General features: G+C 41.5%; 1 protein-coding gene across 2 annotated transcripts in view; it reads right to left on the bottom strand.

Moving 5' to 3' along the window:
• Nucleotides 1-434: 434 nt before the first annotated feature.
• The window catches only part of EPG5 (ectopic P-granules 5 autophagy tethering factor), a 58,037-nt gene continuing 35,089 nt past the window's right edge, over nt 435-23,382 (bottom strand). For both annotated transcript variants that reach the window (XM_064642591.1, XM_064642592.1), the window contains exons 26-44: nt 22,458-22,629; nt 21,112-21,274; nt 20,343-20,485; nt 18,962-19,118; nt 17,807-18,001; nt 16,558-16,771; nt 15,600-15,760; nt 15,280-15,487; nt 14,500-14,575; nt 13,542-13,645; nt 12,484-12,659; nt 11,852-12,037; nt 9,070-9,279; nt 8,783-8,927; nt 7,457-7,699; nt 6,389-6,608; nt 4,684-4,899; nt 3,462-3,576; nt 435-2,375 (exon numbers count right to left, since the gene is read on the bottom strand). In XM_064642591.1, coding sequence (XP_064498661.1) covers nt 2,193-2,375; nt 3,462-3,576; nt 4,684-4,899; nt 6,389-6,608; nt 7,457-7,699; nt 8,783-8,927; nt 9,070-9,279; nt 11,852-12,037; nt 12,484-12,659; nt 13,542-13,645; nt 14,500-14,575; nt 15,280-15,487; nt 15,600-15,760; nt 16,558-16,771; nt 17,807-18,001; nt 18,962-19,118; nt 20,343-20,485; nt 21,112-21,274; nt 22,458-22,629 — 3,287 coding nt within the window. In that variant the 3' untranslated portion in view covers nt 435-2,192. The remainder of the gene's footprint in view (nt 2,376-3,461; nt 3,577-4,683; nt 4,900-6,388; nt 6,609-7,456; nt 7,700-8,782; nt 8,928-9,069; nt 9,280-11,851; nt 12,038-12,483; nt 12,660-13,541; nt 13,646-14,499; nt 14,576-15,279; nt 15,488-15,599; nt 15,761-16,557; nt 16,772-17,806; nt 18,002-18,961; nt 19,119-20,342; nt 20,486-21,111; nt 21,275-22,457; nt 22,630-23,382) is intronic.

The raw sequence follows: 23,382 nt of genomic DNA, 5'->3' as shown, positions 1-23,382 counted from the left end.
TCATCTCTTTCCATGCAATCTACAATGTTAAAATCAACATAAAACTCAGTTTTCCTTCTGAGAGCACCCGGTGACATTTAATGATGTGAACAAGAACGTTGTGGTTTTGGGCACGAGAGACAGTGGGAGATGCTGGGAATGCCAGAGCCTTTCCAGTAAAACTAGAAGAAATAAGAAGTCACTCTGTTGGGCACAATTTGGAAAATAAGGCCCCAAGCTCTGGAGTTCACATTTGCACAGAGAACTGCCAGTGGATCTGTTAGTTCACAAAACTGCCCCCCTGTGTTTGAGGAAAGCACAGGTTCAGACTTCTGCCATTACCACACTGACCATGAAGCCAGAAGACTGGTCTGTGGGTGACACATACAGCAATTATGTGTTACCTGAAGTGTATTCTTCCAGCAACTTGAAAACATCACAGTGTCTGTCACAGATTGCTTGACTTTTTGTTTTTATTTTTGCATGGTCTTTGCAGACATAGCATGTTATAAATACAACATTTGTAAAAACTCAACAGCTGAAACAATTCCTCATTTTGAAAGTGCATCTCAAACACGTATTTCTGACTTTTTCACATTTATATGCAACTGATCAATAACACTGAATCTAATAAAACCGGTGCTTTTAAGTCTTTGAGGGGGGGGAAAGCAGCCGAATGTATTCCTCCAGACACGAATTTTCCAAAAGAGTCTTAAAAAACATGCTGCATTTGGTATCTGGTTAATATACAGAGGGATGTACATATGTATATCTATTTATAGGCTCGCAGATAGAGCAAAGAACTCTAAGACCACATTAATATGACGGTGATCTAATGACCCAGCTGGCATAATTAGCAGAATCTGGCAAGAAGAAAAAGCTGATCTGCTCTGCAGCACCAGAACCACCGTTGGGAGGAACAGATCAAAGCATCATTGACCAGACAGTAGGTAGCACATTTCTATCCCCTAGTGATCAGAACTCATGTTTTTAACGTGCAACCATGTCATAAACACAAAGGCACAATTAATGGAGGGAAAGAAAAAGCGATCAGTTCCTTCACACAGGTGTAGGGATTGGGACTGTAGGACCTTGGGCCACCTCAAACACATCAGTGATGAAGGGGACGTCAAGCAAGCAACGGGAAAAATTCATCTTCTGCTTTCCCTAAACAAAAGTGCATCTTATGATCAGACAAGGCAACAAAAACAGTGATCATTCAGCTGAAACTACAGGCTCGTGGTTCATGCTTTGGCAACAGAATTTTAACAAGTGATCACCAAATTTAATACAACAGAAACACCTCTTCATAGCGTCCTCTAAAATCTCATGGTGTCATGCCCAGCCAGGCAAAAGAAAATAAACTTAAGTGGTGGGTGGACACTTGTTAAATCAGTATTTCCTAAACAACCAGACTTTAAGAATTAAGGAATCCTGCCTAACATGATCATAACTGACTGTTCCCCTCCCAGACACTAGAGATCCAGAAAATCTGTTTCTGGATTTAAATCCCCTTGAACTTGGCTAGAAGTTACTTGCATTTAATGAAGCAATATAGATGCAGACACACTAATATTTAGAAAACAGGAAAAAAACAAAGTTCTTCAGTTCCAATTTTTGTTAATATTTACAGAAGTGGGTGAAGATTGTAGGCATGCCTCTCAACTACAGATTTCTGTGGAATAGCAAAAAGAAATCAAAACTTGAAGTACCATCTTTTCAAATACAGGGATTTCACAAAAAATCACTAGACACACACTCAGGTAAGACTCAGAGGTATCCTTGGTTAAGAAAGTCAAACCTCTTTTACACACAATCCCCCAGTAAATTTGAACTGGCCTGAGTGATGACACATTGGAAAATAAAAAAGGCACCAAGCAAAAACTCCAGACGCTCCAGGATGAGCTTTGCTGACTAATGATTTGTACACCTATCCCCAAGTACCCTCCTCTCAGAAGTGCACCACACACACAGGAGGATATTCAAGTGCTTTCAGTCAAAAAAAAAAAAAAAAAAAAAAGGCAATTCCACAGGCCTAAAAAGGGAAGCAAGAAAACCTTAAAGGGGAGAAAAGCTTGACAGCATGCCGCTCCCATTCACAATTCTGACTTAGTTACTAAGTGGAACTCTGAAGGTGAAAGTTATTTGTGCAGCAGGGACACTGTAAACCAGGGTGATGGGCACTGAGTGATGGCCCTGCGAGCCCAGCGCCGCTACCGGATGGTGTCCAAATAATGCACTTCTGGGTACAGGGTGTTGACAAGGAGAGCCAGCAGGTTGTTGCCATCCCGAAGACAATGCTCTGGATGCCTGATGAACACAGAAGCCTGGGAGAGCTGCTCTTGGTACTCCATATATTGCTTGTTTGACGCCATGGATTCAAGAGCGCTCAGTGCCTGTGGGTACAAGTGAGAACTCTGTTAGATGAACTCTGGTCCATAACAAGCCAGTTCATGAGCCACAATATGCACAGTTCCCCCAGAAGATCCTTACCTACTACAGAACCCAGAGTTTTCTGAACAAAACAGTTATAAACCACATTCACATAACAGTGTTTTGAGTCATCCGTATTTTTGAGTGATATATTGTATATTCGAGTCACTTCCCAAGATCAGGACAAAAACTGTCCTATCAAGGCTTGCTAGGATTCTGCAACCCAAATATTTTCAAATATTTACTTTGTGAACTCAAGAAATGGTTTCACAGAAATTATGTTGAACTACAAACTGCAACACACTTGATATTTGCTGCATGCTGTTCTTATGAACATCTTAACTTTCATAACAGTATTGTTTTACTCCTATTAATAACATTAAATTTAGGTATTGACTGTCAAGTTAAAAATTATACATAGAAAAGTCTATGTTGGCAGTAGTAGGCAGAGCAAATGCTGGACGTATTTCTGAACAAGTTTCATTCTTTTCTTAAGAGAAACAAATTGTCCAAGCTACTTTGCTCTGGTTTCTAATCAACTCCTTCCTCTTCTCACATGCTTACTGAAAGACCACCATGGTCAGTGCACATGCTAAAGCAGGAATGTTTATTTGTCACAGGGCTTTTAAGCCCTGACCTCACATAAACAAATGTCAGTGTGAATGCAGCCCTGCTTTATCACTTAAAAGCAGGGCAATCACCAGCAGCACTATTTTTTCCTGTTTGTTTTCAATTCCTTCCACCTGCAATGCTCCAAACTCTCAGAAGTCAAGGTTTACAGACATAAGTTCATCTGCTCCTTTTTCAGTGTGTAAGATTAGAAACTGATGCCTTTATATTAATACAGAATATTGTACAAGCAGTTTTACCTAGGATCACCTTAGGACAGAGCTCAAACACACAGTCCTGCTGCCAAAGTTCACAGCAACAAGGTGAGGGCAGGATTTAGCTCGAAGAAATGCTTGTAGTGATTCTTATTACTTCACCCCAAAAGCTAAAGAAGCACGCACAGAGGGCATGTCAAGCAGCCAGAGATGGGCAGAGCTCACCTGCTGAGCCTTCTGAGACAGCTTGGGCTCCGAGCCGGCTTTCAGGCGCACTTGGCTCTCTGCAGGAATCTGCACCAAGAGGAAAGCAGACAGACTGCGGGCAACCACCCGAAACCTGCGTGGGGGAAGCACAGAGAGAGAAGGGGGCGTCAGATTTGCAGGTCTCAACAGCAGGTACACTGGGAGTTCTACGCCATGAGGTATCTCTTGCATGAGGAACAAAGTAGAGGCTTTAGACGACCATCTCCAATGCATCAGAAAAAAAGAAGTCACTTGAATATCATGGGTTCATATCATGATGAATATCATATCAAACAGAATGGTTTGGGTTGTGGGACATCAAAGCTCATCCAATTCCACCCCCTGCCCTGGGCAAGGACACCTTCCACTAGACCAGGTTGCTCCAAGCCCCATCCAACCTGGCCTTGAACACTTCCAGGCATGGGGCATCCAGCTTCTCTGTATACACATACCACAGGATATCATACATACTAGAGGATGATATAATATGATACATATGAAATGTTACATCTGCTTCAAGCTTAGCTGAAGCCTTGAGGCCACATCTGAAACACTCCTCACTTCACAGACTGTGAAACATCCTCACCATCCAAATCGAGGGATCAGTTGAATGAGACCAAGAATTCAGAGCAATTTCAACAGGACTGCATCCTTATAAACATAAACTTATGTTTAGGTATTCGTGTTCCAGAAGCATTTATGGTTTTTTCTTTGGCATTCTCTCCACAGTGAACTTGTTTTTAACAGCTAGCCATCAAACTTGGTGTCTCTCTTTGGAAGGTAAAGTGAACAACAAGCAAGCACATGCTTCCTTGAGCTTCTCTTAACATTTCCAATATCTCAAGGTTAAAACAGAAAGGGCAAAGTGTATGTTATTATACAAAACCTTGTCAGGTCAACTGAAAGTCTTCTACATACCAAATGCAAGTATCTTCCTCTAACAAACAGTCTGCCTACAAACTTTGCTGGGCACTAAGTCAGAATCACAACTGCATTTTCTTTCCTTCTCCACCACAGACTTTACAGAAGTTCACACTCGCTTCTTAACCAAATTATCACACTCCCTGTGTTTTTTCTTTATTGATCTGGGGACAGCTTGGATTCAGAACATCTTCCGACACTGCACTGGGCAGTCTGGACCCAGGCTGCTTCTTTAATACGATGACTCAAAGCAATTAATTCATCACACTCCATCCCTTACCTGGGTGACAAAGGAGACCTCCTGCCCAGTCCAATAGCACCAAGTATTCCAGAAGTCAGTCTCTCTTCAGCCAGCTGGCTCTGCCTGCCCTGGATGGACAGCAGTGTCCGGATGACGGATTCGATCAGAACAGCATCATCCTGCTCCATCTGAATCAGGGATAACTGCATGGCCTTATGCCACCAAAGAAACAGCTTGGCCTCTTCCTTTGCTGAGCTTTAGGTGATATTTAAAGAATAAAATAAAACAAAACATAAAATAAAGAGTCAGATGCATAGATTAAGAAGCCTGTTTCTCTCCCCGCCAGGCCCACAAAGAATTCAGATGGTTAATTAGTGACAGTAATCTCCTACTGTATGAGGATAAAATGGCTGTACACCCCACCAATTATTACACTGCTGTAACTGCTACTGTTGTGGATTTGAGCCATCAGCTAGCAGATTTTAAGAGCCTGTAAGAGGACAAAGAACAGCGCTTCCTTTTAAGCTTTACAACTGGAAATAAATGATACTGCAGTCCTAAGTGGATTTTAAGACTTGGTATAAAAGGAAAGAAGCTGTATCTCTACTCTTTTGTTCTTTTCTTTACTTACCAATAAAACACTTTAGGAAGCACTAGCTGTTGTTTCCACAACAATTTAGACTTTTAATATGATCTTTGAAAAAAAGGAAACATTGAATGTTTTTGTTGAGTAAAGCACAAAGTGAAGTTCCCCCTATGATATTTTTAATCTTTCCCAAAACAGTTTGCAGCTTAAGTTAACAGCCTCAGACTTTCCACATAAAGCATCAGCACGAGTTTCCTGCATCAGACTATCCTCATATTACCCCACCCAGTCATTTCCCATCCCAGGCAATCTCAGCTCTGATGTTCAGAGCAACGTTTTATCTGCTCTGTGTGGTGGCTTTGCTGCCTCTTTCACACTCTGGCAATCAAATTACTACAGCACCTACCACAGTGAGAGAATGCTTTTTGAATTTCAAGAAACAGTGAGAACACAAATTTTTCCAAATCATTCTTTCACAGAAAATATGAACATAATCAACATTAATATGGAAAGATATTCATCGTGTTTGCTAAATCCTGGCAATTTCAGCAGCAACTCTAAATACAGCTGTTACATACTTTTGAGGATTTTTATTTTGACCCCAGGGCTATGCCTCCTTTCCCCCCAGAACCCAGTCATCTTGGACGTTGTTTTACAGCATTCAGGTCCCTGACTCTGGGCACTTCACCAGACCCATTGGCTCCAGATTTGGTTGAGAGCTGTTGATCAGGCCCCATGGAGCAGCTTGGAACACCAGGTCTCCCAGAATGCCAGACTGAATATTTAGCACGTAACTCATCCCACCTAGTGGACATGCTGGAAAGTGGAACCCTGAGTGATTCAGGGTTTGCTTCGAGTCATTTTAACTGAGCACAAATCCTGTCACTGAAATCGAGCTTCTCTGATTAAAAAATGACTGAAACTCACTAGTGTTCTAAAAAATTAAATTCCTTCTTCTGTTTAACCATCACAGCTATTAGTGTTGGTACTGCAGAAGGACAAACTCTTAATTACTGGATAAAAAAGGACATGCCATTTCATCCAGCAGCCTGTTGAAATTAACCTAATTAACCGAGACACCTGATTATCTCAGCTATACAAGTACAAATAAACTTGATCTAAAAGTCAAGGCACGTTCAGAAGCTCCAAGTTTTGTACCTGGGGTACACCTGCTCCAGCCATTTGCTGATGGTCAGCAGGATCTTCATTTCATTGGTAAGAGTTTGGTCAGTGTTCAGGCATTGCAGCAGGTAAACATACAGGGTCAAGTAGCTTCCTAAAGACAGACACTCCTGCAGGAATTCTTCCATGGTTAGCTCAGGAACTTGGAGGGAGGCAAGTATAGGGCCCCAGCCTAAATCCTGGTGGTGAGGAGAATCTATGAAGAAAACAGAAGGAAAGAACAAAAAGTGTGAAAAAGCAGCACGTAGTAAAACCTAAGAACTAGGGCTACTGTTTACAGAATCTGGGCTGGTTTAGTTGTTTTCCAGGTAATCAGCATGTCATGAAACTCTGGTGGAGAGAAAAGAAAAACTCCACTATCAAAGGGCATCTCCTTGAGGTTAAGGTGAGAAAACCACCCCCACCACAGAATTTCAGATTTTTACCAAACAGGAATTTTTTTTCTTAAATTAGCCTACAGAACACTGCAGGAGGGCACAAATGTCTTCTGTTCTCTTGGAATGACTCCTTTTTTAAGAAGTCCTCCCCTTTAGCTGTAAAAATGGCAACACTACAAAAAGCAAATCAGTTTTCAGACAGACAGGTATAATTCTTAAGAAAACACACAGAGCAGTTGTAAACCCCAAATCTCAATCACAGAATCCCAGAATGGTTTGGGGTTGGAAAGGACCTTAAAGACCATCTTGTTCCACTGCCCTGCCATGGGCAGGGACACCTTCCACTATCCCAGGTTGCTCCAAGCTCCGTCCAACCTGGTCGTGGACATTCCCAGGGATGGGGCAGCCAGAGCTTCTCTGGGCAACCAGTGTCAGGGCCTCTCCACCCTCACAGGGGAGAATTCCTTCACAATAACCCTCTAACCCTCCCCTGGGTCAGTGTGAAGTGTGTCATTCCCCCCTCATCCCTACCCACGGCAGAGCGGTTGGAACAAGACGATCTTTAAGGTCCCTTCCAACACAAACCATTCCATGATTCCAGACGATGTGTGTTCAGTGGTATCCAAGGGTGGCCCAAGCTCCTGAGACAAGCAGAGAAGGCCCCTACCCTCACTGAAGTAAGCAGTGATACAGGCCTCTGTGGTCTCGGCCATGTGCCGCACCGAGGCCAGGCTCTGGCAGGCCGCTGTGAGCAGAGGCATGGCCAGCAGTCCGTGCACTTTGCCTTCTATCCACCTCCGTAGGGTCCCCCGGAGAGACTCGGCCGTGGTGATGCTGGAATTATTCAGCATCATCAACGTTTCCGTGAAGAGACTGCTGAGGGCCAGGTGGCGCGTCTGCAGGTCCATGTCTGGAGGTCAGAGAGCAGAGAACCACATCAGTAAATCGACACTGGAACCCAAATTCAGCTTCACCACTGGACACCTTCTGTAGACACTGGGAAAACCCTGTGGCTCGTTCCTGCTTGCCAGCACACTTGTGTCTCTTCCTGCCCGTGACCCACACAACTGCTGACAAGCATTTCTGTGGACTACAGTGAGACAACTGATTCCACCTCAAGTTACAGCTTCATAGAGGAACCTTGGGATGGGACTAGTGCTAACAATCAGATCGATATAAATCCTCTGTGTGTGGGTACATCATACCACTAGTGCACATCAGTGTAACTCTCATACTTCAGTACTCTCAGGTTTTCCCAATTCTACAATTTAGAACCACTTCTGAGAGCCCAATCATAGAATGATGGAATGTTAAGGGTTGGAAGGGACCTTAAACTTCATCTAGTCCTAACCCCCCTATCATGGGCAGAGACAGCATCCACTAGACCAGGTTGCTCAAAGCCTTATCTAACATGGCCTCGAACACTGACAGGGCTGGAGCATCCAAAACCTCCCTGGGCAACCTGTTCCAGTAGCTCACCACTCTAAAAGTAGGAATTGCTTCCCAATATCTGGCCTAAATTTCCTCTCTTTCAGTTTGTACCCATTACTCCTAATCTCTCAGGACCAAGAGAATATATTTCTGCCATTCTTCCTTTTAAAATAGATGTAAATGAACAAGTAAAATAAAAATTAATAAATAAATAAATTTAAATTAAGTTAAATTTAAAAAAAAGACAACAAAGAAAATCCCTCAAGCTCCTGGACATCAGCCTGTTTCACTCACAACACAAGCCCTGTTTTAATTGTTGATTGTGTCACTCTTGATAGGTCTATGGGGTAATTCATATTTTTGCTGTGTGCTAATATACCACTTATATATACACATCAACAGAGCAACATAATTGCTTTGGTGACATGTATATATAGGTGGTATATTAGGAGACATTATAGTAATGCAAGTAATTACACAGTCACAGACGTTCATCAATCCATGCAGCAGAGTACAGGATCTTGGCAGCCTTGAAGCAACTGGCTGATTCTACAACACAAACCTGGGGGATTAAAGATGACTACATCATCCAGCAGCTTGGCCATTTCCTGCTCCAAAACTGCAAGGGTGATCTTTCCACTTTGCTCCAGGGTGCTGAGGAACTGAACCACCTGGCAAATGTACGCTCGGCACTTCAGTGTCGCGTCCTGTTCAACAGAATTGAAGTCCATTAGAAAAAACAAAAAAAAACCATCGTGCCTAGAACACTTTCCATAATACACACAACCAGAACATTGCAAAGAACAGCCACGAACAGCTCAGAGACACTGCAAGACCAGTCCAACTCACGAGGTGGATGTGACTATCCGAAGATGCCCCAAAGCCTGCCGAGATTTTCAGGAGCTTCACGATCAGTTCAGCTGCAGCATCCTTAGCAAGGATAACAGAGGGAGGGTAGTGACTGTTGCAGTAGCTGATGATGCTTTGATAAGATGAAATGCCCACAAGCTGCCAAGGAAGAGAGCTGGTCTGTCCAAGAAGATTTATGAGTGGTGATTCCTGAAGATTTAAAGACATCAGTCTAAGCGACACCTTCTTTGCAGTTTTAAATTAATACTCACAGTACTCAACATTGGAAAGAAGCCCCTGCTCCAGAATTTGAAAGCGATGGAGCAGAACCCCCACGGAGATAGATGACCAATGGGAGTCTGACTGAAAAGCAAGTCCTTATTCAAGCAGTAAGCTAACACATGCATGTCATCTCTAGCATTCAGGCTGCTGCAGCACAGAAGTCAGGGAGAAACACTAAAATTTAACATGTAAACATGTAAAGACAGCAAGAAAGAATGGAGACCCTGCGAGTTAAATGCACTTCTGAACAGATTTAAAAGAGACATTAAAATATTATATAAGAAACCAGGTTGGTCTAAGTTCGCAGTAGAAATGGGGTCCCTTAATTTTCCATTCAGTGAGTCATCTACCAACCTGAGGGACTTCCCAAGTGCATATTCTCAGAAATAGCATCCTGAACAGCACAGCAGCCTTCGGTACCCCCAGCTCACACAGGCAGTGAAAGTCTGTAGATGGAAACATCTCTCTGTCCACAAGCAGCTATCACCTGTTCTTAAACACCTGCAGTAAAAAATGGTCCCCATGGACACTGAGAAACACTGAGTGGCTGGAGCTGTGTCAGGGATGGTTTAGGCTGGATATCAGGAAAAGGTTCTTCCCCCAGAGAGTGGTGGGGCACTGAATAGGCCCCCCAGGGCAATGGTCACGGCCCCAAGGCTGCCAGAGTGTTTGGATAACACTCTCAGGGTCAGGGGGGGATTGCTGGGGTATCCTGGGCAGGGCCAGGGGTTGGACTCAATGATCCATGTGGGTCCCTTCCAACTCAGGACATTCTACACTCTATCCTATGATTCTATGATTCTACATGTTTTAGAATAAACAAATACTGGAGCTGTGCTGACAACCCAGAACTAACCCAAATTAGACTATTTCAACGAGGACATGACACTGGTACAACATGTACTTAAGTTGCTCGTGCCTGGGAACACAGGGCTGAGAAAGTCTGAGATTTAGGTCAAGGTGTCACAGGAGCTTTCTGGGAGGCAAAAACTTCCTGGCAGTGTGTCATTTTAACACACTGCTGGAGGGTAGGAGAGAATTCCTGAGGCTGACTCACACCATGTGCAAACAGGTATCTTCTGAAGCTTGAGAAGCTTCTGATAAGCAAATACATTCAGGTCAAAGCACATGAACTCTGGTAACTTTCCTAAACTGAAATACAATGATGGTCAAAGGCTGCTGGTGACATCTTGATGCAGCATCTCTCAGTGCCTCAGAGGAAAACAGAAGATGTTGGAAGTGGAAGCAAGCTAACAGACGTGAAATGGGACTTCCTGCAGACGATCCAGTCCCTCTGGAAGAGCCCTCCAGAAGCAATGGACTGGATGAGACTGAGCTAGATTTACCCAGAGCTCTTAGCAAGGGTAGGATTTGGAAAGTTCCACCTAATGCCCACTGAGATTCTCTATCCTATTACAATTCAGAAACATTGGAATGCAACCGTAAATGGGAAAGGCACTGAGAAATCAGAGATGATCCAATCCCCCTGCGGAGTAAGGGAATCAGAAAACTCATCCTCAGATTCAACAGATGAAGTACTCTGTCCCCCAGTAACTCATCAGATGCAGACAGTGCCAAGCTTCTTAAAGACATCCCTGGTCTTCAAGATGCTATTACATCATTGTGATTTGTCATCACATCACATGGAGCATTTTATGGTAAGAAATAAACGTTTGCAAGAGCAGTTCTGAGTAAGGGCTGAACAGCTCTCACCCTTGAGAAAACATGTTTCAGCAGACACGTATTTTCCTTTTAGAAAGCTACAAAAAGAACTACACTGGGATCAAGAGCTGCTCCAAACCTCACAGGGACTAATCCCACTGCTGAGCTGTGCTCAACCCACCTCAAGTGTCACCAGTACTGTTGATCAGGTTGGAAAACATCCGGAACACTCATAGTAAGACTCAGATCCAGCCCTAAACTTTCCACAGATGGATGATTCCTTACCATCCCTCCACACAGTCATGTTTGCCACTCAGAAAAAGAAGCAAGGCACGCGTGAGGTTTACATGACTGGCCTTGTGACAGAATAAATGTGACTCAGTGAGCCCCCCCAGAAGGTGATCCAGGCACAGTGAGAGCTGCTCCTACACTCTTTTCATTCAGGCTGTCAGAAGAAGCTTCCCCTTAAGGTATATATAATATTGCCCTAATGAAATTAACATATTTGTTCCTTCCAAAAGCCAGACTGCCATTTTATAACTCCAGGGAAACTGCCTGTATTAATTTGCTTACTCCTTCCAACGCTATTGGATTACAGAACCTAAGAAGTTTCTTAAAATGGACACCAGCTCTTCTTTTTCACACAAGTTATACAAAAGGCCTCAGTATGGAATTACTCTTGGCCACCTCTGGAATACTATATTGGGTATTTTACATATGCAAAACCCACTTCAGTTAATCCTTTTGCAAGTGAGAAAGGAGTCCCATCCTATGTCCTTCTTAGTGAAGGATTATTTTTCTTTTAAGATTGATGGGTATGAACATTTCTAAAAATTACCTCTTCACCAATAAGTTGTTCCTCCTTTGCCAACAGGACCATCATATACAGCAAACAGACAATCATGTTGTGAGTCTGAGGCTGAGGGTTGGGATTCCAGGCATCAGAGAGGACACTGACCCAGTTTATCTCACATAGAACATAACCCAAGAATAAGAAACAACTCTTGGGACTGCCCCTTTCAATCTAAGAAGGAGAAAGGAAAAAAGATAGGTGCATAAAATGAAGTAAGTTATTAATACTTTCACATTTTTCAGTTCCTCAGTCAACTATAAATCCTCAGCAGCATTTTAGGTCAGCTTTATGTTGTCTCAGACAACTTGGAAGTGGAAAAAACCATGGCATTAGTAAAATATATTAAATCTTACTAAATCCATATTAAATATATGTGTAATAAATGAGACATTCAGATAGAGCAACAGCAGATTACAAACACTGGCAGCTTTACAGCTTCCCACAATTTTGTCTAAGACTCAAATACACCTCTTCACAAAAATCCACCACAAAACAAGCAGCTGTGATTGCTACAAACTTTAAAAGCCTACTTGCTAAAAGAACTGTCTCCAGCTCTCCAGTTATTTTCAAGGGCAACACTGACTATGAACTTAATTCAACAGATGCCAGGTACTCACTTTGAAGAACTCTTCCATAAGCATCTGGTCTGGATGCATTTCCTTCCATGGAAGCCTTTTGAACTCAGTGTGGAAGGCATAGAGAATAAACTCTGGCATTTTGGGGGCTGTGCAACACTCACAGTAATGCATGAGATGTAACCAGAGAGCCCCATGATGGCTTGGCAACAGCTTTTCTAGAACCAAAGAAAATATCTGAATTAACAACAGAAAAAAAAATTCAGGGAAAGTTGGATTTCAAAAGAAAGTCTAATTTTGGAGATTAAAAAACTTGTAAGTTACACTAAACTGCAGTTATCCAAAAAAAAGAAGTCATATTAAACTTTTAGATTTTTTTTTCTCATAATCAACAAGTGGGGAGGCTTATGATTGCACGCCCTGACCTGCCCTTTTGAACAGTTGGTGGACAATAAATTGAAGTTATAAAATACTCCTGCAATGTGGAACTGAACTGCTTTAATGTTGGGACATTTTGCTTTTTTTTTAAGAATATCTTATGCATCTCAAATTTTATAAAAACACAATTATCCTGTAAAAATAAATAATTAAAAATAACACGTAAGTTTGAATCTAGTTCATCCCTAAAAGTTGTTAAGGGGTATTGTGAAATTAATTTTTCCTATGTCTAAGTACCCATTAAGCACAACAAGCAATGCTAAATAGGGGCTCAAAATGATCAATCCTGGAGATTAAACTACTCCCCAAACTAGCTATTGAAGAACATGTATTGGTCATGGTGACATGCTACTGCATATGTTGTTTGGGAACAACACACAGACCTGGAAAGAATTCATGCACTTCTCATGACAGGTCACTCTGTCTGGCTTTCCTTTACATTAAATTTGTTATCTGACCAACATGCATCTATCAATCACATTATCTACCCTTGCCAAGATAAAAAAGGTGCCTCTTAAGGATGAAACAAGTAAGGGCTCCTGATATGACTGCAGTGGTCATCTTGAGTAAAATCCCCTCCCGTCCTGCATCTCAATCAAAAACCTTTTTTTTACTCTGGTAAAACAGAAGGTGCCCCTTCACTAAAACAGCTTTTCACCCACCTTTAAAGCTCTCGTGCAAAAGCTTGATGCAATTTGTAAACAAAGAGACCACAGTGGAGGCTACAGGGGTGTCACTCTCCAGCCAGGGGTAGCAGGGCTGGTTACTGAAAAGAAGCACAAGGGCAGCAACACAAATTTCAGTGCCCTGACCATAAACATTTCAGCAATTTAAATATTCTAAAGCACAGAAAGTCAGTACAGCACAAGTATCGGCAGATTTCTCAAACTCAATTCTTTAGGACCGAATTCTTCTTCCTTAGAAGAGATGCATATTCAATAACCCAGTGAAGAGTCACGATAACACTGAGTAAACAGAAATAACTTGATGTTTCAAAATAGAATTTAAAACCAAAAGACTGGAATTTCTCAATGACATCACATACCACCTGCAGTCAACCTTCTAATATAAGTGCTGAAGGTGCACTCACAAATCAAAAAAAAGGTTTTAGTTTTGAAAGAAAGCAAAATTTAAACATATAACAGTACAAATAATTGTTCATGTGAAGACAGAGATACACAAGGCAGCAGATCCTCATAGGACTGATTTAGCCTGAAGTTTCTTGACATACCACTGACATTTGGGGCTGTATTTGGCTTTCTTTTGTGATATTATGGAAGTTAAGAAAAGCAATCCAAAATTCAAGTTCCAGTGTTTTCAGAACAGAATGCAATACTTACTTGGTCATCATCAAGCTCTGGTCGTACTATTATTACAAGATATTTCTTGTAATAATAATTACTAAGATAATTATTCAATCCAAGCCTTGGAAAATCTGAGGTAAGTCATGAATTAGTTCCATAATTATTAAGGATATGAGACAAGTAAGAGCTATTTAAATGGAAGGTCATAAGACAGTCATGAATGATTAAAAACCACGTAATAACGAAAGCCATTCTTACAGGGCTAAAGTCCTTACTTTAGCCAAAAATTCATTTAATTTTAAAGTGCAATATATACCTTGCATCTTCCTTATCCAAGACCAGTATCCATGGCTTAAAGAGTCCAGCAATGATTGAATACAAAGACTGCAGGGCTAGAAGGAAACAAAACAAAAGCTGCTTTTTTTCTTCAAATCAACAGCAGTGGATATATTACACTTTTCCAAATTTAAATACAAAGTCCTTTGCTTATTCTAACATTTATAGAATGACAGAATAATTAGGGTTGGAAAAGACCTCCAAGATCATTGAGTCCAACCATTCAATCAGTTCGTTTGGTCAAATAAAACTTTAAAACACAATATGCTTACTAGTAACTCTGTTTAACAACATGGTTGTTTTAACAACAATCATAAGCATTTTGCATTTTTTAGATGTTCTATTAGTATCACTTTAATAACACATCAGAGAATGTGGAGGTAAGGATGACTCACACTTTAAACCTAATGTGTTTAGGTGATTTTTCTCCAAATCAAAACCACACCAAATTCAGTAGTGTCTCCTTCCCAAACCTCTGCTCAGTGCAAAAGACTGTATTTTTCTTGAAGAAAGTAAAATCTCTTCATAAAATAATTTTAAAGCAAGCTCAAATTAAAAAAAGCTTTCTTTAAAATTTTAAAGCATAAAGTCCAAACGGCCGGAGAGTATCATCAAAATTTCCCATCTGTATTTTAATGTTCTCATCACTCCACAATGCAAAATAAGAAGATCTTACTGTATATTTAAATTGCCTTTAACAGAGGAAATTGGAAAAACTGAGTGTCTGTTCTTAAGTAATTTGCTTTTTAAGACACGTTACCTGCTAGAATTGTGCTGCTGCCCACAGGTTCTTGGGATAAATTATCAACTTCACTGTCAATAAGTCGTTTAACAAGATACTCCAGGAACACATTCACTTCAGCCACATAAGGACTCCACTTTGAAAACAGGCCAAAAGTCCTGAAGTCCACTGAAGCCAGTCGGAGTTTGCAGAAGGATGTGGAAAGCCATTCTATTGTCTCTCTAACCTGTTAAAAGGCAGGAAACTATTAATCAGCTACAGAAAGGCTGCACAGCAGTGTTATTTGTCACTGGAGGGCATCTGTTTCAGCTGAAGAACACAATAAACCAACCACCCACCTGTTCTGTGGAGAGCAGAGTTTTTCCAGCATCCCTCAATGCAGGAGTTTCAGTAGAATCACTCTTCCTGAAGCTTCCCTGCTCAGCCACTGGTGAATCACACCCCAAAGCTTGAAGTGATGCCTTCCAACAGTCAGGGCTTAGGAGCTGCTCTGATGAGCCTTAAGGAGAAAGACAAGGGAATGCATTTGTGAAAACCAGAAAGATAGTGGTCCCTTTCTCCAGAAGAGTCAAAAAACGGTTGAAATTAGAGCTCCCTACTACCACAAAAAAAAAAAAAAAGAATTAGGTAAGGCATGAATTTGAAAATCCCAAATTTAAGGGTGAGAGATGTCTCTAATTTGCAAACACAATTAATTTAACAGTTCTTTTTGGCATCTACATGCTCTCTTCCTAGAGAGTTTCCCAGGCACTTCATACATCTCTGGCTACAAACACTCATTAAGAGACAGCTGCTGCCTCAGCACATGTGGTTTGACAAAAGGAAGTACTTGTGTTCTCATTGGAGAGGCACCTCAGATTACGGATGGCACCTAATGTCAACCAGGACATTTCCAGCAGATTTCAGTATTAGTTCCATGTCTCCATAATTCCAGTTCTCAGTTTGACACTGAAGGGTGCTCAAGAACAAGGATTCTACACAGGCTTTATCATAATTAATAGGTGCTTCCATTAATAGAAGACTCACCTCCATCCTTCTCCTGTTATATGGGCTTAAAGATCTGTTGTCACTGCTGCATGTGCTTTGACCTGCAGAGGGGTGTTTCTTTCTAGTAGAGCTACAATACCTCTAATAAAATCACACCACACAGCATGCACACAGAAATACATATAGAAAATTTAAAAAGTTTAAATCATTCTGTATTTGTTGCTACTTAACTCTACTGCATGCAGTTCATATTTTAAACCAGAAGGGTTCTGCACAAAGGGCTTAGTATGCATCAACTCAGGTACTCACTTTGCACGAACAGCCTTAGGAAATCACTGTAGTGGTCAGGGAACTGATACTGGAGAAGGTTAGTCCAATGCTTGCAGAAGATATTAAATGGCATCAAAATGTCTTCTTCAGGTTCTAGGCCACATGCATTGAGAGCCAAGTGAATAGACTCCAGAAGCTTGGTACGCTCAGCAAGGGGTGGCTTAGCCAGGCTTAACCACTGCACGAGGTCAAACTAGAGCAGAGGACAGGAAGCATTTGTAAGCAGAAGCTTTAACAGCCTCAAGACCTTCAGGAGAAGGGAGAAATTATTGGGGAAAAATCCCTAAGTTTTTATATATTTAAGAAAAACCTAATGAATTTTCACCTCGTTATCCCTGACTCCAAACCAAGGCGACACTCTTTAAAGGTTATGATTTAGCATAGTGCAGAAGTCCCTGGCTTTATGAAACAGCCCTTGGTGGGGGTGCTCAGATTCCTAAAGATGTGTCCCAATTTCCGCACACCAGTACCACTGCCAAACAATCATAAGCATTACACTGGACTGATCTCCACAGTCCATAAATTTTCAGGTGGAGGCGAAAAGCTTTCGTAGCCTCTTCACCATCTGTTCAGACTCTCGTGAGCAGGGACACAACACTGATCACTCCTTGCTACAGATATCCCAAAACAGGCTGCCTGCTGCTCCCAGCTGTTGAGCCCTGTCTCTGTGTAACTAATGAGGAGAGAATCAGATTGGTACCAAAGCCCAAGTGTAACACTAATTTCCCCACTGACCATGGAGGCAGGCAGTATCACGCAGCCCTGAAACGAGAGATGTGCACGTCACTTGCCCTGACCTAACTCTGTATGTTTTAAAACAGGCAGGAAGGACATGGGTGCCAAACACAGGTGGAAAACTCAAGACACTGTCCCAAATTTTGTTTTGTTTTGATTGTTAAGATACCTGGGATTCACTGGCTATCTGGATGAATGTCTCTGCAGAGATATCAGGTAGAAGAAGCCATGGAGAGCCTGCTTTAATTTCAAGAGTGAGCCTTGAGAAGCACATACTGATACTATCTGTGCTAGAAAAGGATATTTAAGCCACTTGCTTTTGACTCCAGCCCCTCTTGAACTTAAGTGCAACACATACCATTCAATGGGATGGGCAATTCAGCTCAACAGAACCTGTCAATGCTATTTTACATTACCAGATTTTGCACCTCTTTGTTCCTTAGCCTAAAAACAGAGTCTTTAGGGAAAAAAACACCCACAAACTAGACCTCACCTTTGTCAGCAGCATGAAGACAACATCACTGTTGTCCTCACTCAGAAAGGCCACGACTTTTTCATACAAAGTCACAAATTCACTGGGAGAGGCAACGGGAGTGAAGTAAGGAGAAAGGAGGGTACAGAGCCTTCGGTTCTGCAGGATGGTCTCGAGCAGATGTCTGCACTCTGACTTGGTCCCACTGATGAACACCTGAGAAAATTGGGAATGGTGAGAAAAATAGCCCAGCATGAATCGACTGAAAAATACACCTATTAAGGATTTTTTTTGTTGAGACAAGCATAATTTTGGTCGTTCCATAAAAAGGGAAGTCTTTCCTCAAAAACAAAAGACTGTGTCAGATTAACATCAACTAAATACTGTTACTCCACAAGACATAAAGCAAAATAAACATGTATCCCTAGTTCATTTTAGAACAGCACTTGTGATCACATATGTTGTATAAAAATACCTAGAAGTACTATTTTTCTGATGGGATAGCAAAAGAAAATTAATCCAGATTTCACCAGCCCTGTTCAATAACAGGAAAAATTTAACAGAACTACAGCTATGAAGATCTTTTCAGCACTTCAGTTGTTAGAGGTGCTTAAGGACAGCTGCATATAGAAACAAACTGTATCTAAGAGATGAAAACATATATCTGGACCCAAAGCTTTTTCTCAGAGAACCCAAGTAATGTGTTTCCCACAGAAAACATTACCACCAACCAAAAGCACTTTTATTCTCTACCAGAAAACTTCCAGCAAATTCTCTACACAAAGAACACTGCAAGGCTGTAGAACAAAGGTGCCTAAATACTGAGGTTGACAAGATATACATCAACTAGAAAGTATATGCTGAAACACACTTTTATGAAGTGAAAGTACCTAAACTTCAGTTACCTGCCCAAAAATCCAGCACTCAGCTAACACAGTGAGCATTTGTTAGCACTAAGGAGGTACCTCAGAGCAAGAGTTTTTTATTTTTGCTTAAATGCAAGCTTCAACTCTCCTAAAGACTGTATATTATAACAATTAGTTGAAAGGAAAATGGGATACAAGCTTAGAAGTTAACTTTGAGGCTTCTGAATGTGTCAGACCCCCAATACCAGCAGGCAATTCGAATAAGCATTAGGCATTCAAAAGTCAAATTTTATTCCAAAAGTAAACTCACTTGGCCCAGAATCTCAATGCAGGACGTGAAGAATTGCCTTGTGGGAGGGTTGCGTTGAGTTTCATCACACACATATTCCACCAACGTAAAAAACAAACTAATTCCAACTTTCTTAATTGCAGGCATGGGCTGCACCTTGTAGATATTTATTAAGGCCCTAAAAGAAATTAAATTCAAAAGGCGAATTAAATTCAACGTGTGGAGAATAACCTGTGACAATGAAGAAAGGTTTCTTGCCAATATGGGGACTTGAGAGGGGTATTTCTGATGCTCCCTGAGCTCAAGTAATTTTGCTGCCTGAAATGGGTACTTCCAAAACTTAGAAAGTCTCCATAAGCAGAGTCAGAAAGTGATCACTGAAAGATTTTCACGGTATAGTTCCAAAGGATTATTTCTCCCTCTAATCACGTGTTCATCACATTCTTAAGGCATCTCAACTACACTTGTACTGCAAGAAAAATTACCTCTTTTACTTCACAGGCTAAACAATAAAAGGATTAAAACAGAATCGTTTCTTGAGTGTTGCCAAGTACATGTTTTGTTGAGATCAAACCCCCATCTTCACTGAGTCTGAATTAAAGAATCTGAAGGACGTGCAACTCCAGAGATGTAAATCCCAAGAACTAGTTCATCCACAGAATTTTTCAGATCAGTGGTCAAGAATGAACACGTAGAAATAGTGAGCAAATATTTTCACTTGTAGAAGGAGTGCACTCAGTAGTAAACCAGCTACACTAAGAGAATCCCAGCAGAAATCTGGAAGATCGAGAAGAACCAAGTTGCAAAACCAGACCTCTAGGATGAACTCTGAAAGGTCTTCAAGAGGAAGAGGGCCCTGGACCACCCCATGTATTCACATCACCCAGAAAAATGGTATTATATAGCCCTATTCCACTTCACAATTTTGTTTCACATATTGAAAAACTACTTCAAATCATAATTCTCTATTAAAGAACTCTGTCCTGCACTATAACAGGCAAAAATCCATAGAGAGAAATATTAAAAACATACAGTTTAGCCTATGGCTGAGACAGCTTGTGGTACAACTTTGCCACTCCCTAAAGTTTAACACAGCATCCCTGCCATCATCCACTGTACTTTTGCAGGGTTAGGAGGGCTATTCTAATACACAGAACAATAAACAGAAGTAGAAAACACTACTGTGTGCCTACTGAGGCTGAATGACCTCCTGATAACAGAGTTATTCTTTTGGAGGCCTGTGTCACAAACACACAAGTCCCAGGATTCATGCTCTGTTGTTGACTCGAGCTGATAAGCGCAGCGAAAAAAAACAACGAAACAGGTTCCACATTTTAGCTCTTAACATACAGGAAGAGAAACACAAAACATCACTGCCTAAAGCAGTGTCTGGACAACCTACGTTATAAAATTCTCCACGTGCACTGCTGCTTCCACAACGCCCAGGGAAGGCGGCTTCGTAGCTTCTGCCTGCAGCTGCCTCACTTCTTTGCGCAGAGCGTGAAGCTGCTGGCTCACCGCCTCGTTTTTGTGCTTCCCTTCAAACTAAGTGAAAAAAAAAAAAAAAAAAAAGACAAACATTCACTTCAGAATTCACGGGTTTTTTTTGCTAAAGCTCCTCCGTGTCACACCTATTTGTAAAATCGAAGCGGAATCCAGTAAGAGGACTCTGCATACAGATGGTTCTCCCCCGTCGAGAGCTTTGATCAGATTTAGCACATCGTGCCCAAGCACACATCCTTGGTCATGTTCCTCCTTAATTATCACAGACACTAATATAATTCATGTCTTTCATGGAAGGCTTTTAATCCCCGGGAACTGAAACTTAGAGGGGATCAAGAAATTAATTTGCCAAGCAACATGGGAGTATTTCTATAAACATTTTCATGCTTCTGTTCCTGTCAGTGAGCATATTCCCATATCCATGCACTGGGAAACAGTTTAAGGTGGATGCTACGAGCAAAACAAGTTATGCAGCAACTTATCCTTCGGCTGTTGATCTGCCCCTTTTGAGCACTGCATACGAGGTATCTCAGGTAGGTGAGATGGACTTATTTGGTGCATGGACTTATTTGATCAGCTGCTACCGTTCTTAAAATGATTCAGACATATCACATTCATCCTCTGTGTCCAGCAGCACCAAGGCAGAAGGGATGATACAAGTTTCTCACCTGGATGGTGAGCAGAGCTGCTCCTTGACAGCCCTTATTGGAAGTCCCCCGGCACTCCAAATGGAGGGTGATCTGCTCTTCCCTGTTCACAAACAGCTTAGGCACCGTGTCCAGTATTTCATTATTGAGAGCAACATGCTGCGATTCCCAGAGAGCTGCAGTTCTGAAAACCATTTATTAATAAAATTACCAAAATCTGTATTGAAAAACGGTAATGCTAAGAACTCATAAGCAAGAGATGAAACCTCAATTTAACGTGCTGTACAAAGGCTCATGACACCTTCCTAGAAAACATAAAAGGTTATTAAATTAAATTGAGTTAAAACTTCAAAGTAATAGCACTTCAAAGTAATAAAAAAAAACCAGGTTCATAAGAACAAAACTACTCAAGTACGCATGAGTTCCTTTGAATTATTTTATATGACAACCTGGAAGGAAACTCAATAGAATATCCTCTGTAGAAAATGCAATTTTCCACAAAAAAATAAAACAAAAAAATAAAACAAACTCAACCATGGGATGATTCAGTCAGGGGAAAAAAAAACACAAACCCACCTAAAATTGCTGTTGGAATTGTTTCAACACAATCTCTTGGGTTTAATAATTTTTTGGTTCATAATATCGTTATTAAGTGACTACACTGGGCAAGAACAGCTACGGATTGATCAGCTGTGTTTGAAAATAATTCAGCTGGATTCTCTGATTAAGAATATTAAAAACAGAGAGTCTCTTTCACTCACAAAGCCAACAGAACCAGAAATCAGATTTCTTTCTCAGGGGCTCTGGTGCTTCATATTGCAACTACTACATTAGTGCAAAAGGGTTAAGTAACTCATTGTCAAGAAATTTAGGCTAAAAGGAGGCTTTATTTCAGAAAGTATGCCAAATGAGAAAAGAAATGTAGAAGTTAGATGCTGGATCATATAAACTCAGACATTAGATAAGACCTGTGCAGTCTTGTCTCAGTTGAAGGAGTAGAATAACAACACAATAGACAAGAAGAAAGAGAAAACAAATAGGATAAGAAATCAAGTACTGATGGGTCTTGTGCCAACACCACAAATGAGGCTGTTGCGAAGGGCATCATTAGGAAAAAATTCCTGGCTATGAGGTGGTGAGGCCCTGGCACAGGTTGCCCAGAGAAGCTGTGGCTGCCCCATCCCTGGAAGTGTCCAAGGCCAGGTTGGACGGGGCTTGGAGCAACCTGGGATAGTGGAAGGTGTCCCTGCCTGTGGCAGGGACTGGGACTGGATGCCCTTTAAGGTCCTTTCCCAAACCATTCTGTGATGATGCTCAGACACTGCTGGACACACCAGAGAGGCAGAAGGAACACAGCTGTGACTTACTTGGCATGTTGCTGCAGGATGTTCAGGTCCTTACGCATGAGCTGAACTGCTTCCTTCTGACTCACTAGACTGGCAGAGGAAATGACTGGCACAGGGGCTTTCATTGTCTGGAGTGGGAGAGGGGGCTTGGGAGTATCAAACTTCTTCAAATTATTTATGATCCTCTCTTTGGCTACAAAAAGAAAGCAGAAGCAAGTTCTGTCAATGAGAAAACTTCAGAGGAAGCTCAACAAAAGCATTAATTTTTTGGCATGAAACATTTTCAGCAGCAGACAAGTATTTCTCAGGATTCCTCTTTTTAAAAAGGAAAAAAAAAAAGTCAACTAATCTTCCTATTTTTCTCAAAGTCTATTTTACACAGCTAATTTTCATTACCAACTCCTCCATCACACAAACATTAGGATCAAAAGCCCCACTGCTTTCCTTGTTTCCCCCAACCAGTCCCTCCTTCCTCGTATTACCCCATTTATTTTCCTCATATCACCCCATTTATTCTTCTCATCTGACAGAGGCTTCCAGATCCAGTCTAAGCTAAATTCATCTTCCTTTCCCTACAACTCATTCTCACCTTTTGTCTTGTCAGCTCCAGTTCCTCCCCAAAGCACAGCCTCTCCCCAGGTCAGCCTTCTCCTCCTGCTGATTCCCACTCAGTTTCTTTGTCCAAACTAATTTGCCTATGAAACTATTTCAGTTTCCTTCTATTCCCTCCCTCTCCTTTTTTAATCAGTCACACAAAAAAATCCACTGTTTTCAGTTACAGCGGGTTTTCCCTTTGCTTGCAGCTGTCTCTACCTAAACTTCGGGAAAATTCAGCCTGTGTGGGACATCCTCTGTGCAGAGGAATTTTTGGGGAGCTCACCCATGAAGCTCTAGCTCTGCTCCGTGATGTGGCAAACTTGAAGCCAAAACCATCCATGTTAACCTC

This window comes from Pseudopipra pipra, chromosome Z (assembly GCF_036250125.1).
Source record: "Pseudopipra pipra isolate bDixPip1 chromosome Z, bDixPip1.hap1, whole genome shotgun sequence".
Taxonomy (NCBI): domain Eukaryota; kingdom Metazoa; phylum Chordata; class Aves; order Passeriformes; family Pipridae; genus Pseudopipra; species Pseudopipra pipra.
The sequence above is the reverse complement of the archived record's forward strand: the minus strand, read 5'-3'. Positions and strand labels throughout refer to the sequence as shown.